This window comes from Ochotona princeps, chromosome 1, assembly GCF_030435755.1.
Source record: "Ochotona princeps isolate mOchPri1 chromosome 1, mOchPri1.hap1, whole genome shotgun sequence".
In the NCBI taxonomy this organism is placed as follows: domain Eukaryota; kingdom Metazoa; phylum Chordata; class Mammalia; order Lagomorpha; family Ochotonidae; genus Ochotona; species Ochotona princeps.
The window spans coordinates 107,962,170-107,978,168 of record NC_080832.1 but is presented as its reverse complement, the minus strand read 5'-3'; the positions used below and the strand labels follow the sequence as shown (position 1 = coordinate 107,978,168).

At 48.9% G+C, this 15,999-nt stretch overlaps 1 protein-coding gene across 3 annotated transcripts in view; it reads left to right on the top strand.

Moving 5' to 3' along the window:
- Positions 1 to 15,999, top strand: part of DAAM2 (dishevelled associated activator of morphogenesis 2) — a 112,589-nt gene that overhangs the window by 76,654 nt on the left and 19,936 nt on the right. For 2 of the 3 annotated variants that reach the window (XM_058663563.1, XM_004590337.3), the window contains exons 4-11: positions 2,118 to 2,192; positions 2,571 to 2,665; positions 5,186 to 5,519; positions 6,420 to 6,530; positions 7,824 to 7,927; positions 8,977 to 9,043; positions 10,647 to 10,764; positions 13,309 to 13,447. In XM_058663563.1, the coding sequence (XP_058519546.1) occupies positions 2,118 to 2,192; positions 2,571 to 2,665; positions 5,186 to 5,519; positions 6,420 to 6,530; positions 7,824 to 7,927; positions 8,977 to 9,043; positions 10,647 to 10,764; positions 13,309 to 13,447 (1,043 nt within the window). The remainder of the gene's footprint in view (positions 1 to 2,117; positions 2,193 to 2,570; positions 2,666 to 5,185; positions 5,520 to 6,419; positions 6,531 to 7,823; positions 7,928 to 8,976; positions 9,044 to 10,646; positions 10,765 to 13,308; positions 13,448 to 15,999) is intronic. The other variant, XM_058663569.1, reaches the window with a different exon arrangement.

Genomic DNA, 15,999 nt, shown 5'->3' with positions numbered 1-15,999 from the left:
CCTTCTGAGGTTCTGTCTCCATCTCACTGTCTCTTTCTTGCCCTCTTTACTTTGGGCTTGTCTGGTTGTGTCTCAGCCTGCCCTGCACCTCTTCCCTCACATGATCTAAGTGTGGATTGCAGTGTGTGCCTTCAGCTTTGGAGTGTGGACCTTTGGTTAAAGGCCCACTGGTTCCTGGGAGAAGCCTGGAGGGCCTGGAAAGGATCTCTGTGGGTTCTCCTCTCCTCTCTATCTTCCTGATGAGGATATTTGTCCCACTGCTGGCTCTACTCTAGGTGACAGGGTCCTTATCAGACTGGAGGACTAGAATTTTACTCATGTTCAGAGTGGGAGGGAACCCAAGAAGTGGAGTCCTGTGTGCTGTGGATGAAGCCATGTAGGCCCTGAGAGACAGTGGACTCCATCAGGTTCCCTTGCCCCCCACCCAGACCCTGGGCAGTCATGGCAAGGGCTACACCATGGCTGGACCTCAGCACTGATGGGGGTAGAGTGTCAGAGTACACAGGTGGCCCACACTGCAAGCCACTCTAGTACTCAGTGCACATGTCGTAAGCATTTACAGAATACTGTGCTCTGTGCATCTCACTGTGAGAAAAGCAAGCCTTAAAAAAGAGGAAAGAATAAAGGTTCAAGTCATGGAGGGAGGAAAGAAATGAGAAAAGATGCATTATAGGAGGAATTCATCCTATCTCATGGGTCTCTATGTGCCGCATTGATTTGCTATGAGATTTTTCAGATGTCTTGGCTAAAATAGGAACATCAATTATAATGTCAGGGTCTCTCTTGCTACCTTCTGAACCAAATTGTGTGATTCCCCCAGGCATGTTCACAGCTCTCCCCTTCACCCATCTTGGACAGGGATTCTCCAGCCCAGTCCGCTGGGCCCCCACCTCCATCAACTCCTGTATGAGCTGCCTGTCTTCTGCACCATGGACAGTTATACCCCATTCCCTGGCCTGCTGTAGGGAAGGCAGAACTCATAACGCTTTCCCTGATATTCTTATAGCAGAATACAGAGAGTGGTGCATAGTAGGTGCCTGTGCAGTGCACGTGGCATGGATGCATCATGAGGCAGCCAAAGCAGAGCAGTGTGTCTTTGCGATGCTATCGTTTTTCATGGTGTGACTCCTGTTTCAAGGCAGGAGACACACAGTAGGTGTTTGTTGTGAAACCTAGCCAGTGTGAAGTGACATGACCAAAATGAGACAGCCCTCCCACTGGTCCAAAATTTGGATTTTATGAAACAAAGCAATGAAGATGGTGCGGGTAGAACTTAGGGGATGCAGGGTCAGGGGACAGGGATGGAGGAGGCAAGTTTTTGCACTAGTTTATAAGCATGAAAATGGAAGAAAGTCTATAGAAAAGCATCCAAGGCGATCAGGGCACAGGGACAGGCATGAGCAGGACATGTATGACATCCAGAAGCAGAGCCACGAGGCTAGAGAGGCTGGATGTCCAGCGGCTTTAGTGCTGATTTAGTTCCCAGGGGACTCTGCCTCCCAGCTACGCATACCATCCCTCAGCCAAGTTGGGAGCTAAAGAAAACCCTGACCTACCAGGGCTTCTGTGTGTCTCTAAAACCCGGGGCCCTGGGAGTTCATCTCTTTGTGACCGTGGCATCTTCCCTGCCAGGTAAGTGTGGTCTCCTTGTAAGGTTACTGTTTATTGAGCACAAGCTATGGAGCAGACATAGCATAAAATGCATTAAAGCTTCCAAACCATTACAGGCCAATCTCTTTGTCAAATAAAAAAATTTGATTAGAAAAATAAATGAGATCTAAGATCTAAGCATATGTGGGTCTTAGATCCAACCACCATAGAACTGTGATTCATTCAGTAGATGGAGAACAGAGGTAAGAGGAGAAAATCTTCCTTTAAAAACCGCACTTGTTTGAAAGCAGTTCCACAGTTCCAGCCTGTGCCGCAGAGATCAGGGCTCTTTATCCGCATCCAGTACAGGAAGTCATGGGAACACACGGAGATTTTACAACTTTCTCCAAGCATCCCTATGTGGGCAGGGCTGGGGCATGAATCCCTGTCCTGACACTGACAGAGCTCAGGACCCCAGCCCACGGGCCTGTCTTGCCAACTGGTGCACACCATCTTCCTTATTCCAGGAGCAGGAGGACCCCAACAAGCTGGCGACCAGCTGGCCGGACTATTACATTGACCGAATCAACTCCATGGCTGCGGTGAGCTTGTCTGCTCCTATCCTTCCCTTCTCCCTCAGGAAAACTTCCCTTTCAGTTCACCTTTACCTGCCCCTCTCACCCCACTCACTAGGGCTAATCACCTCCCCCAGATCTTATCATAAACTGCCCCTCCTCTGCATGACTTGTAGACCCTTTGAGACCATTATTAGCCCCTTTGGAAAGCATATGGGCTTGGGAACTAAGCTGGCCCAGTAGTTCTCTCCTTTGCCCAGATGAGGAAGGGAAAGTTCAGGATGAGATCCTGAGCCCCTCCACCTTTCCCAAGGCCCTGGGTTGCTTCTGGGCTGAGGGGTACAGGGATCTGGGATCCAGGCAATGCCGTGTGACTTCTACTCCCTGCTGCTTGGGGCTCCTCAGATGCAGAGTCTCTACGCCTTTGACGAGGAGGAGACGGAGATGAGGAATCAAGTGGTGGAAGATCTGAAGACAGCTCTCCGCACACAGCCCATGAGGTGACACCAATCTTTCCACCTTCATATCCTTCAACGCCAATCACCAGTCGGTCCCAAAGCCTTACACAGTGTTGCATCCATGCCAATGCCTTTTGCTGACTCCACACCCAGAATTCCCTGGAGTTCATGCTCCCGACTATGCTTCCTAGCCCCTACCTTTTCCCTCCTGAGGGACAGGGGAGCTGCCAAGGGATGGGCAGGTCCAGAGCAGGGGATTGAGGCTGCAAGTGGAATAAGCCTTGGTCCCAAGGAACTCTCTCTAGAGAAAGGGAGGGAGGTGTTGTTACTTGCAGGGTGTGAGTATGTGGGGGTGGATAAAACAGGAAGGTGGTCACAAGGATAAAGTTATGGCAAAGGACTTTCTGAAACCCAGGGCCAAGGCCAGTGCCCAGCCAGGAAGAAGATGGACCTGGGTTTGGTTTGAGAAATGTTCCAACCACTAGGAGGGGCTGTGGTGCCCTTGGCTGAGCTTTGACCATCTGGAATGGGAGCCTTGTCAGCAAAGGAAAAGGATTGGATCCCCCGAGGGTGGTGGGAGGATTCTTTGCTCCTTCCAGGCTACCATGTGTGGAGTCCACAGTGTGCCAAGAGTCACAAGGGGTTCCTTGTGTCTGGGTCAGCCCCAGGGTTTGCTGGAACTGACTGGCACCAGATGGTGAGAGCTGACTATTCAATTTTCTAAAATTTTGCAAATTGGTTGTCCAAACACAGCTGTGACTATAATATAAATTTAGGACGAAATATAACAAAAACAAAGGTATTAGACCCTTGCAACTTACCATTCTCTAATCATCTAATTATTTTTCTACTTTTTAATCATTGACACATGCTTGTGACCATTAAGTGTATGCTTGAATTTCCAGTGTTGTGTGCACGCGTGTGGTGGGGGTACCATGTGATGGTGCCTTTCTTCCCTAGTCCAGTTCAACGGTGGCTCATTGATAGCTGGAATGTGCTGTGCTGGAAGTATTGATACCATGGGGATGGCAAGCGCTGGTAGTTAGCCCTTTGATTTTTTTTCTTCCTGAGAGATCTGGTTGTTCAACACTAGCTGTCTGCTGGCCTCTGTGAGGGACTGGGAGTCAGGGGAAAGGAGGAGATTGTGACTGGGCTAAGCACTGTGTTTCAGGAGCCTGGCACCAGATCCTGCCTGAAAACGGGGACATCCTAAAGCCGCTGCCACTCGGCTAGCTGTCACTCTTCTGTCAGGGGGAGCAATGCTGTAAAGGTTGAGGAGGTCAGGAAGTCCAAAGGACTGAGAGAAAATTGACAGGTTCATCTTCGCCTCAATTTGTGGCACTTTATCCTCTAGTAAAATCCTGATGACTGAAGCTATACATAGTCATTGTGGAAATTTGTGGAATATAGAAAAGCATATACTGTAGGTACAAGAAAATGCCTGTTGCTAACTTGGCAGCATATTTGGTAGACATATTTGTACAATAATATAAAATGCATGTAAATACACTTGGAATAAATATAGATAGTGGTTCCCCTGCTCAATTTATGCCCCTCGCCTCAGGTCATTAATTACTATTTTAAATCAAGAGTTCCAAGCCTCTCTGTGTGTGTAAACAGGTTCACTAGGGGTCTCTGGCGTCTTTTAAAATCTATGGGCTGCTTTCCTGAAATGATGTTTTTAAATAATAAAATAGAGAGGATTAAAAAAATAAACCAATTAGATTAAAATACAGCCACCAAATATTAAAAATGTATGAGATAGAAATAAACATGCTTCTTTATGCCTGAAAAAGCAAAAGCTAGCAGTGGATCTGATAACCACCATAATTTTGAAGTGCTGATGAGTGTAAATGATATTTTGAGATACCTGCAACAACTATAATTTGATATGAAAATAGCTGTGATTTCTTTGGGTGACAGAGTCATAGATTCTGCTCATTCCACAGTCACTTATTGCCCACATTCATCACAGAAGGAAACTCTACATTTCAGTTACCAAAAATGAAAATGTAATTTTCTTATCCCATTCTAGTCCTTGGATTCTTGAATGCTACCCCATAAACCCTTTAGGGAAACAGAATAGGTTAAGAGCCCCTGTGTTAAGTGGGTTTTCATGGCTTCTGCAGTGGCCAGGACAACTCCTGTCTTCTCAGGGATCCCTGGACTAGCAGCTCCCCGAGTCAGTCTTGGTCCTTGGCCTGAGGGACCCAGATGGTGTCCCTGGCTGGAAGTCCTGCTTGTCCTTTGTCATCCTCTTGATTTCCATCCTCCTAGGAGATGAGCATTCAGGTTGAGCACCTGTCATGATGCTCATAATCTTCCCTGTCACCTATAAGTCACTTTAGCAAAGCCATGGACAATGAGGTGCAAATGCACAGTACTTAAAATGCAAAGAAGGTGTGAGGGTGAGAGGATTTTAATGTCTTGCATGTACTTTATAAATGAGCCAAATAGCCACCCTACATGGAAGGTGGTGTTCAGGTAAAGGGCTGCTTGCAAAATGCCTGCAGAACAAAATGCAGGTAGAGATGCCTTTCATTCTACATGTCTGCCTGGTAGGTTTGTGACTCGCTTCATCGAGCTGGAGGGCTTGACCTGTCTGCTGAATTTCCTCCGGAGCATGGACCACGCCACCTGTGAGAGCCGCATCCACACCTCCCTCATCGGCTGCATCAAGGCACTAATGAACAATTCCCAGGGGCGGGCGCATGTGCTGGCCCAGCCTGAGGCCATCAGCACCATTGCTCAGAGTCTGCGCACAGAGAACAGCAAGACCAAAGTGGCTGTGCTGGAGATCCTGGGCGCTGTGTGCCTTGTGCCTGGTGGCCACAAGAAGGTGCTCCAAGCCATGCTGCACTACCAGGTGTACGCAGCTGAGCGAACACGCTTCCAGGTGAGAAGATTGGCCCGGGGTGGGGTGGAGATACTGCACAAAGCACTAAGGACACTCTGTAGGGAACGATAGGGCAGGGGAAGGGGCCTAATGTGGGCTACAGAGAGAAGAGCAACCCACAGGGCTGACAGAATGACAGGAGAGGCTGAGTGCTAGGCATGGCTGAGGAAGTGGACTTGACCTGCTCACCAGACCATGGGTTCCTAGACGCTGAGGTATTGGGCTGTGTAATTTCTGTGGCTCTGCGTCTCTGGGCCTAGTGCCTGACTCAGAATGGTGGTTCTTTCAAGAATTATTAAGTGCAATTGCTGGCATCCGAATTTTAGTCTCCCTGCTGGGGCTGATCAAATCGTGGGGACACTGGGACCGGCCCTGGGAGCTCAGGCCATGTTCTCTTAGCTGCTCCCTGATCTGTGCAGAAAAATAACAAGAAGGATAATACACGTAACATGCCTGGCATAGAGTAAATATCAGTGAATGTGAACTGAGGCAACAAACTGCCAGCATGATGGTTTGTTTATGTCAAACATTTTTGAGCACCTGCTGTGTGCAGAAAGTGGCCCCTGGTGCTTTGCAGATGATGGAGGAAGGATCAAAGGTTGTGTCTAGAACCAGCTAGTGTCTGGGCAGGGAATACACAGGGGCTAGCGGCACCTAAAACACATAGGCAGCAATGAAGCAGGGTGCAGCACTGCCCAGCCATGGAAATGGAGCTCCAAGGTTGAGTAGAGAGGCAGGAAGGCAGCGCTGAGACAGGTGGACAGAGCAAAGGATGCTTCTTGGCAGAGGGGAAGTGTGGGGGACCTTCTAGACAATCACAATGGTAAAGCAAAGGAGCAGAGGTTGCCCTCCTGGGACCCTGAGCCTTCCTTTCCTGCCTCATCCCACCTGTTCATCCAGACGCTTCTGAATGAGCTGGACCGCAGCCTGGGCCGGTACCGGGATGAAGTGAATCTGAAGACAGCCATCATGTCTTTCATCAACGCTGTCCTCAATGCTGGAGCTGGAGAGGTGGGGAGCCTTTTTGTCCCTACTGTTCACTGAGTGTGTTTATGGGTGGACTGTGTGAGAGCAATCTGGGCAGGGGGTCAAGGCTTCTGGCCGATGTGGCTGCCACGACCCCCCCACCATCTTAGGATTATTTTTAGAATCTCCTGGCTCCTTCACTTTGGGGCCAAGAAAGAGCCACACGTTGTGAATCCTGATGTTGTGAGGGACAGCCTGGCACCACCTTGTGACCCACTCACAACTGGCTCTTCCAAGTAGTGATGATGATGAATGCTGGCTCTCCTTTCCTCCAAATTCTTGATTGTGTTTCCTCTGGGGTGGTGTAGGGGTGGGGTTGCTGCTGGGGTAATATCTGTGTCATGAACAAACGCCAGACCTGCCAGGCTGATGATGGCTCAGGGTGATGGGGCAGAGGGGTGTGGAGGGGGAGAGATGTCATCACAGGAGGAGGGTGGATCTTGGGCTTTCTTTCTAGACTTTTCTAGGGAACTGGAAAAGTTGGTGATGGTTTTCTAGCACCTTTTATGGGAGGCATGGCTTCTGCTTTTCTTCCCTTTGGGATCAGAATTGGATTCTTAGAGTACAAAAACAGCAATACTAACAGGAAACCTTGAAGAACAAGAGAGGGACGCCCTAAGCTCTAAGGCATTCAGATGCCCCAGTCAAGATCAACTGGGAGGACAACAGGTAGAAGGGGGGCCAATAAATGGCTCTACTTCCCCTTCTTGTCTGCCAGCATGGCATTATTCTTGCAATCCTGCTGAGCTGAGTTAGGACATCCTGCTGATACCACCTGGTTGATCAGCGCCAGCTATCTATGGCTGGCATGTGTTCTGATGAGTTGGTAGTCACATTCCATCTGGTAATTGTTAGGAATTCCATCCACTATAGGTGATTCTTGGTATGCTAATTTTACAAGTGTGGGAAACTAAGGGCTAGTTGGGAACTGGCAGGGAGTTAAACCAAGATGCATCTGATGCCGATGTTTGAGGTCTGTGGCACTCTCCACCACTGCTTTCTGATGCTGGAGGCAAAACGAAAACTGATCAGGGGTTTGAAGGATGTGAGGTAGAAGACCTGAAGGAAACTGGGCAGTAGGCTTGTTTTAGAGAAAGAGCGAGATCAAAGGACACTTTCGCCATGGGTCACGAGGTCAAAGGCAGCTCCCCCTGGGACAGTTGCAGGTGAGTTTGCTGCGGGAGAGATGGTAGGGCTACAGCTGGGGTGGTGGCAATGGGTCCACCAACCACTCTTATGGCTATTTAGACCAAAGCTTCTCCATTCATTACCCCATAGGATAACCTGGAATTTCGCCTCCATCTACGGTATGAGTTCCTGATGCTGGGGATACAGCCTGTGATCGACAAGCTCCGGCAACACGAGAATGCCATCCTGGACAAGTAAGGCCAGAGCAACCCACCCCCTCTGCAAATCTGTGGGGACAGAGCCTCAGTTGAGGATGCTCAGCGCCTTGGGGGAAGGCTGCTCTTGCCACTAGAAATGACCTGCTGTGCCCAGGGATGGGCTCTGTGTGGGATAGCTGTACCCTTGTCTGTCTACTTTGCTCACCTCCATGTGTTCCCTCTGACAGTATAGACCTTTGAACCCAGTAGTCCTCAACTGTGGCAGTGCTGCCCCCTGGGGGACATTTGGGAATCTGTGTGTGTATTTACTGGGGAGTGTTCTCTGGTTTTCAAAGTGGCTGGTGAAGCACAGAACTGATTGTTGGGGCCAGGAATACTAAATTTTCTTCAGTGTTTTACTGCCCAACTGAGCAATGCTCAAAGTGCATGCTGTCAGGCCCTTGATGGTCCAAGGGCATGGTTAAGTTCCTGTGAGGCTCCTCCTGTCCTGTCCCATTAGTGTAGCCTATTTTTTATGGTGCTTGCCTTTAAAGGAGAGGGATGCATTCTTTTGCGGTAGTGTGTGATAGGTAGGTGAAAGAATAGAAAATGAGTGAGAGACCGGCATGAGGGATGATGTGGGGAGTGATATGGAGACCCTGGGGAAGTTGGAGATGGGGCTCTGGGCCAGAGGGTGATTTCATGGCAGGAGATATATTGGGCAACATTAGGAGGCCTTTTGGTTATAATTCTAGCACATCTGGCCAATTGAGGCCAGGGATGCCATAGGCCATCTAGCAATGCACAAATCAGCCTCCTACAGCAGTGGACAACCAAGCCAAAATTGTCGCAATGGAGGTGCTCAAGTGGAGGTGCCTGCAGCTATGGTGATGGAGCCCTGGACTGAGCTGCTAAAGAGGGCACTAGGACTGAGCAAAGGGGAAAGTGTGCTGACCTATAGGCAGATGGCTTCCTTTTCGTTCTGCCTTGGCCTGGTGGGGATGAAGTGTTCTGAGCAGGCATTGTGGGGCTTGAAGGGGCTGTAGCCTCATCCAGGGATGTTCTGGCTCTAACATCTATGCCCTCTTATTCCCCATCCTCTCTAGGCACTTAGACTTTTTTGAGATGGTCCGGAATGAGGATGACCTTGAACTAGCCAGGAGGTTTGACATGGTGAGGATCCTGTCAGGGGAGGTGATGGTGATGGGGTCCCAAACAGGCACTTCCACAGGGCATGTGCTTTAAGGGAGTCCATGTTGACTGGGCTGTCTTGTGATGGGTTTCCCCATGGCGGAATCTGGCTTCTAAAGCCTTGGTAGTACATTGGTGTTGAACAATACCCAATGAGTTTCCTCCGGAGGCCTCACCTGCTCTTCTACCTTTGAGATCAAAACCCCAAAGTGTGTGTGGGGGGGGGGGAGAGAGAAAGCTAGCCAGTTCCTGCACAGGATTAGCCCTCTAGCACCTGGTGCCACCTCTCTTGCTTCCTTCCTTCAAATTCCCCAAGCCTCTGCTCTTCATCTCTAACCAGCTCATGAGCCACAAGCCAAAAGCCAAATCCTTTTTTCATTTCAGTCTTAGAACTCCTGAAAGCACGCAGTTCTGCTGTTCAGTGTTATCAGGTCCCTATCCAAAGAGAAGCCCCCCCTTCTGGCGAGGGGGCATGGTGTGATAGTGGTATCTGCAGTCAACAAGCACTATATCAGTACACGCTCACAGCCCTGAACATGTAGATGAAGATGCTGAAGTGAGAGAGGGCAGAAGAAGGTGGGGAACTTGGCGCTGAGTGACTTCAGCATCCTAGTCCGACAAGCAATAGATCCAGTACTGCAAGGTCAAACTGCCCTGACTGTCAGCTTGTGACAGAGGAGGGATCAGTCCTCCAGAGGAGGGTCCGTTCTTGCCAGGCTGCAGAGGATCCAGAAGGAAGTTCTTTTTGTCTGGGAAAGCTGCACAGATGTGGCATGAACATGCCCGACTTTTTTTTAATGTGTCACCAGCTCCTTCCTTGCTGTCTCCCATCTTAGCACTCTTGCCTCTACCTGCAAGTGCCCCATTTTAGCATCTGCTCCCTTCCCTTGGCTTGGGTCAGTAGTTCTTCACCAGGACAAGCTTTGCTTCCTCTTCCCCCAGGGACATCTGCAACGTCTAGAGACATTTTGGGTTGTCACCACTGGCAGAGGCTAGGGGTAATCCTGAACATCCTGCAATGCACAGGACAGCTCCTGCCTACCCACAGCAAAGAATTAGACAGTGTGAGATGAACAGAGAGAGCTGAGATGGCAAAACCCTAGTTTGTCAATTAATACTCTCCCTCCTTTTCTCTCTTTTCTTTAAAAAAGACTTATTTTTTTTCTATTTTCAAATCAGAGTTAGAAAGAGACAGAGATCTTTCATCTGCTGGTTCACTCCACGAATGGCTGCAACAGCTGGAGCTGGGCCAGCCCATATCAGGAAAATGGAGGTTCTTCCTGGTCTTCCATGTGGGTCCGGAGGCCTATACACTTGGGTCATCCTGTTACTTTCCCAGTGCATTAGCAAGGAGCTAGATCGGAAAGGGAACAGTTAGGACTTGAACTGGCAGCCATATGAAATGTTGGCAGTGGCTTTACTTGCCATCCCACGGTGCCAGCCCCTGTCTCTCTTTTTCAAGCCTGGGCCAGAGGCAGAGGAAGAAAAGGTCTGGAGCTCAGTTTATGGACTCGGCCCTCCCTTCTCCCCTTCTCTTCCTCCATGACCACCTGATCTCCCTTCCCTGTGCCCTGCGCTGCCCCAGGTCCACATCGACACGAAGAGTGCTTCCCAGATGTTCGACCTGATTCACAAGAAACTGAAACATACGGAGGCCTACCCCTGCCTGCTCTCTGTCCTGCACCACTGTCTGCAGATGCCATGTGAGTAGCCCAAATGTGCCACTCCCTCAGCTGGTGCTGAGCCTGGGATAGGCTAGAGGAAACAGGGTTCCAGGGCTCCCTGGGTTTGGCAGGGCTGACTGTGTCTCCCTCCACACCAGTCCCATGAGGCCATGCCTGAGCCCTAGGACCTAGGCCCTGTGTTTCTCTTCCCCCTTGGGGGTCACTGATGCCCATTGTCACCTGCAGAAGGTGGGGAACTTGGCGCTGAGTGACTTCAGCATCCTAGTCCGACAAGCAATAGATCCAGTACTGCAAGGTCAAACTGCCCTGACTGTCAGCTTGTGACAGAAGAGGGGTCAGTCCCCAGAGGAGGGTCCGTTCTTGCCAGGCTGCGGAGGATCCAGAAGGAAGTTCTTTTTGTCTGGGAAAGCTGCACAGATGTGGCATGAACATGCCTGATTTTTTTTAATGTGTCACCAGCTCCTTCCTTGCTGTCTCCCATCTTAGCACTCTTGCCTCTACCTGCAAGTGCCCCATTTTAGCATCTGTAGATGCATAAGCTTTTAAGACCCAGGTGTGTGCTATGAAGGAATGAACGTCCTTTATTACTAGTGGGTACCCCAGAAAGAAATCTGAAATGGGCTTTCACTGTATCATTGGATATTTGGACTCTTCACACAGAAAACTTGTGTGGTCTACCACAGTAGTGGTCAGCTAGCCAGACTCTCTACATGGGGGTGACAGCAGTGCTGGTGGTCTCACTAATTGTGACAACTGTCATGTGTCATGCATCAGAGCTGAACCAGGCCTGAGACAAAGTGCTTCAGCACAGTCTCCAAACCTCTGGATGACCCAAGAAGTGTGCACTGCTGTCTCCGTAGTGAATGAACCTGAAGCTGAGAATGTGCTTTGGAATTTATTTTATTTGAAACATTTATTTCTTTGAAAGCCAGAAGTATAAAGAGAGAGAGAATATCTTCCCTTTGTTGGCTGATTCCCCAGAAGGCCACAATAGCCAGGACTGGACCAGGCCAAAGCCAGGAGCTTCTTCCCGATCTCTTCTGTGGGTAGCAGATGCTCAGACACTTGGGCCATGGTCTACTGCTTTTCCCAGGCCATCAGCAGGATACTGGATGGGAAGTGGAGCAGCAGGGACTTGGCATTGACACTCACATGGAATGCCAGCATTGCAGGTTTAACCTGCTGTGTCACAGTAATGGCCTCTGAGCCCATTCTTTACATACAGAAGGAATCGTCACTTCTCTGGGGTCAGGATTTTAAAGCAAACGTTATGCTTTAAAGGTGAGTGGAAACCTGTGCCATTTCACAATGCAGTGCCAGTGGCGTGATAGTGGAAGGGAAGATGGGCTAACTGGAAAGCTACCAGTTTTCCAAAACTCAGCCCAGAAGTTGCACATGGAAGGCCTGGGAAATTTGAGTTTTCTGACTCCTAGAGTTCTTGCCTTCGGTGGTCTGGCTTATGAATGAATCTTACCTTTGTTTCAAATAGGGCTGTGTAGATTAGCTTGCCTGCCTGTGAGCAGGATGGTGTGACTTTGATGTCAGGAATGCACTGATTGGTTTCCCTTGTTAACCAGTGAAGATGAAGTACCTGGGATCAACAACCACAGAAGTATGTGGCAACACTGTGACACAGTGGGTAGAGCTGCTACCTACAGTGCCAGCATCCCAAATGGGTACTGGTTCGGGTCCCAGCTGTTCTACTTCTGATATAGCTCCCTGCTGGTAATCTGGGAAAAGCAGTGGAGTTGGACCAAGCATTGGGCCCCTGCCACCCATGTAGCAGATCTAGAAGAAGCTCCTGGCTTTAGGCTGGCCCAGCTCTGGCCATTGTGGTCATCTGGAGAATGAACTAGCAGATGGAAGATCTCTTTCTCTTTCTCTATAACTCTGACTTTTGAATAAATAAATCTTAAAAGGAACCAAGGAAGAAGAGTTTGTGGCCATTGTGTGAAAAGGAAGCCCATGAACAGCCAGACTGATTCTAAGGTATTTGAGTGGGGTCCTGTAAGAGAAGGCATAGCATACAATGTCTTTGTCTTCCTGGTTCAAGGTGACCTCTGGCAATATATATCCCTGACTTCTACTAACTACTTCTTTAATACCTTTGAGTATCTCTTGGGCACACCTGTAATCATTTTTCAGTCGTCCTCTGTAGAGCAATAGCATAGATAATCCTAAAATCTTTTTGTAAAAAAATTTCCCTGGAGACTTCATCATTCAGCATGTAGTGTTTTAGAACAGGTGCTTTTTGTAGATAACATGACAAGCAATTTTCATCCTCGGGGTCCAAACAAGAAAGTCAGGGAGCATTTCAGGGTGTTCAGAACTATGTTGGGAGGGTCTGTGGGTTCATGGTCAGTTGTAGATCATCAGATGGCTGCATTTGAATGTCTCCTTCATCGGTGATGGCAGTCCCTCTCCCACCAGACTGGGAGTTCACTATGGATGGGGAAGGGCGTGCATCACCAGCCTGAACCCAGGCAGGGGCCCTGGGCAGTCATGGCCTCCAGAGGGCCCTGGGGCTCAGTAGTGGTGTAACACTAACATGTTGTCCCCCAGACAAGCGAAATGGTGGCTACTTCCAGCAGTGGCAGCTCCTGGACCGTATCCTGCAACAGATCGTCCTTCAGGATGAACGAGGCGTGGATCCTGACCTGGCTCCCCTGGAGAACTTCAATGTCAAGAACATCGTCAATATGTGAGCAGTGACTGTTTCTGCCCTGAGACCTTCCACCTTCTAGCTCACTTTCAATGGTCCCTTCTGTCAATACAGGCAGCTCCAGGGGGTCTGGAGCAGTATTGGCCAGTAGACATCGCAGGGTGGGTGGAGAACAGGGTGACTGAGTCCTTGATAGGTGGCTGGTGTGCCAATGAATTTTATGTTCTATTTGAGTTACATTTGTATAACCACCTGACCTGTGGCTGCTGCTTCCTGTGTTGGAGGACATGGGTGTAGCAGGTATATACTCACTTCTCAGTGACTCACCATAGGGGTTGGGTAGAAGGAGGATTTTAGCACAGTAACATATAGCCTTGTTCCACCAGCTGTAGTGCATGCACTGACTCCATGCCTCCAGCTTATGTTTTTGTTTTGTTTTTTAAAATTTTATTGGAAAGGCAGATCAGATTTACAGAGGGAAACGTTTTCCATCCACTGGTTCACTATCCAAATGGCCACAATGGCTGGAGCTGAGTCAATCAGAAGCCAGGATCCAGGAGCTTCTTTCAGGTCTCCTCTGTGGGTGCAGGATCCCAAGGCTTTGGGCCAGCCTCCACTGCTTTCAAAGGCCACAAGCAGGAAGCTGGATGAGAAGTGGAGCAGTTGGGATGTGAATTGGCAACCACATGGGATCCCAGTGCTTGCAAGATGAGGACTTAGTGATTGAGCCAATGCGCTAGACCCTCCAGCTTTTTCTTGTGTGGTCCATGAGCTGTGAATATTTTTTCCTTCAATTTTAACACAGGCACAAGAATATTGACAGAGACTCCATGTGTGCCTATAGCCAAAGGATACTTTCTCTAGCCCTTTATACATTTGCTAACGACCAACAAAGTGTAATCATTTGGCCATGAGGCTGTTGGGGGAGGTTGGTGGACCCTAAGGTCTTTTGATTTTCTACCTTTTATTGACCATGGGTGTACAGAAACACAGAGAACCAAATTGAAGTGTGCATCAGTGAGTAATAAGAATGTCCATGAACACATTGTTTTCGACATGAGTCTGAGCTAACTGCCCCTAAGGAGATAAACTGGCTCTCAAGGATTCATCCTGCTGCCTCCTAAAGCTGAGTAAAGTGTTATGGAACCATTCTTGAAACTTTATTTTTTCACTTTCACAAATTGCTTTATGCTGATGAAGTGAAATCTTAACTGGTATTTTGGCCAAGTATAACTAGTAAAGTGGCCAAAAGGCAGCCTTTGTCATATTTTCTACTTGTTGAGTATTTAGTGAGGAGGCTTCTTACTACAAGTCAGTTGTTGCTCCTTTTTTGAGCTATGGAAGCCCTAAGATCACATGAGGCTGTTGCTGCTGAGAAAACAACTTACCAAATAGGCAGCAATACCCAAGGCTTGATTTTGTCTCTGTCTCTCTGCTTTGTTGGCTGGCCCAGGGAGGCCAGAGTGGCAAGGGTGCACATCTATGTGCTGGCGATGACTGGTTTCTTTTCTCTTCTCTTTTCTTTTGCATTCCTTTTTCCCTCCCACCCATCTTTTGGTTAGCTCACTGACCTCTACCAGAGGCAGTCTGGGGGCAGGAAAGAGATCAGGAAGGGGTCTTTACTGAGCAGTGAATTTAGTTGACAGGCTCCTTGCTCTCTGGGCTTGGCACAGGGCAAAGATGCTAGTGTGTTCCAGTGATCTCCAGAATGTATCTCATAAAACTTGACTCACTGACATGCAGGAAGTTCTTGCCAGCTGGCTGTTTCCAGCTGTTCTTTCTGTTAGCCCCCTGGTTCACACAAAGAGTGCTGGTGCTGATGTGCCCAAGTTTTGTCCCAAGTGGACCTCTGGGACAGGAATCTTAATAGCTTCAGCCCATTTCCTCCACAAGGCTTACATCTGACCCAGAAGCAACACTTAGGCAGCCTCTTAGGCTAACATCCTTCAGGGTGCCTGCAGGTTTTGGCACAGCAGCACATACCTGCTCTGTTTTGCTTCAGCCTCTGGATTTGCCATTCCCCAAGTCATGTCTCCATCCTCCTGGATTCCTTCCCAATATTAGCAGAGTGGATGGGCCCATGGAAACCTCTTCCTGGGGTAGTGTGAAGGAGGCAGTAACCCCATTCCCAGGTCTGGAAGAAAATAAAGGCTCTCTCCAAAGAAACCTCACTAAATACTCCCCTATCCCTATCATGGATCTGGTTGAAAAGTATATGTCATTTAACACATCTGTGCTTAAAAATTTACAGAAGTGTTTACTGGACACCCTGGTGTCCAGGTGGGAGTGTTGCTTAAGCCCATATCATTACAAGGGTCTGACACGGATGGGGCCTTCCTGCTGTAGACACATCCTCTGTCAACTCCCACAAACTCATTCTCTTGTCTTATTGCTAGAGTGGGCAAAACATACTCTGTATGATTGCTAGGGTAGGAAATTTCTCTTGTTCTTACACACGGGAAGCCTGGACCATGGTGTAGCCCACATTTTAGCTTTTTCCTGAGGTCAGGGTCTATTTTTACAAAGGGTGCATGCCACCAAAGCAAAGCCTGACATGAGTCCTAGTTTACCTATTAAGTAGCTCTCAGTCC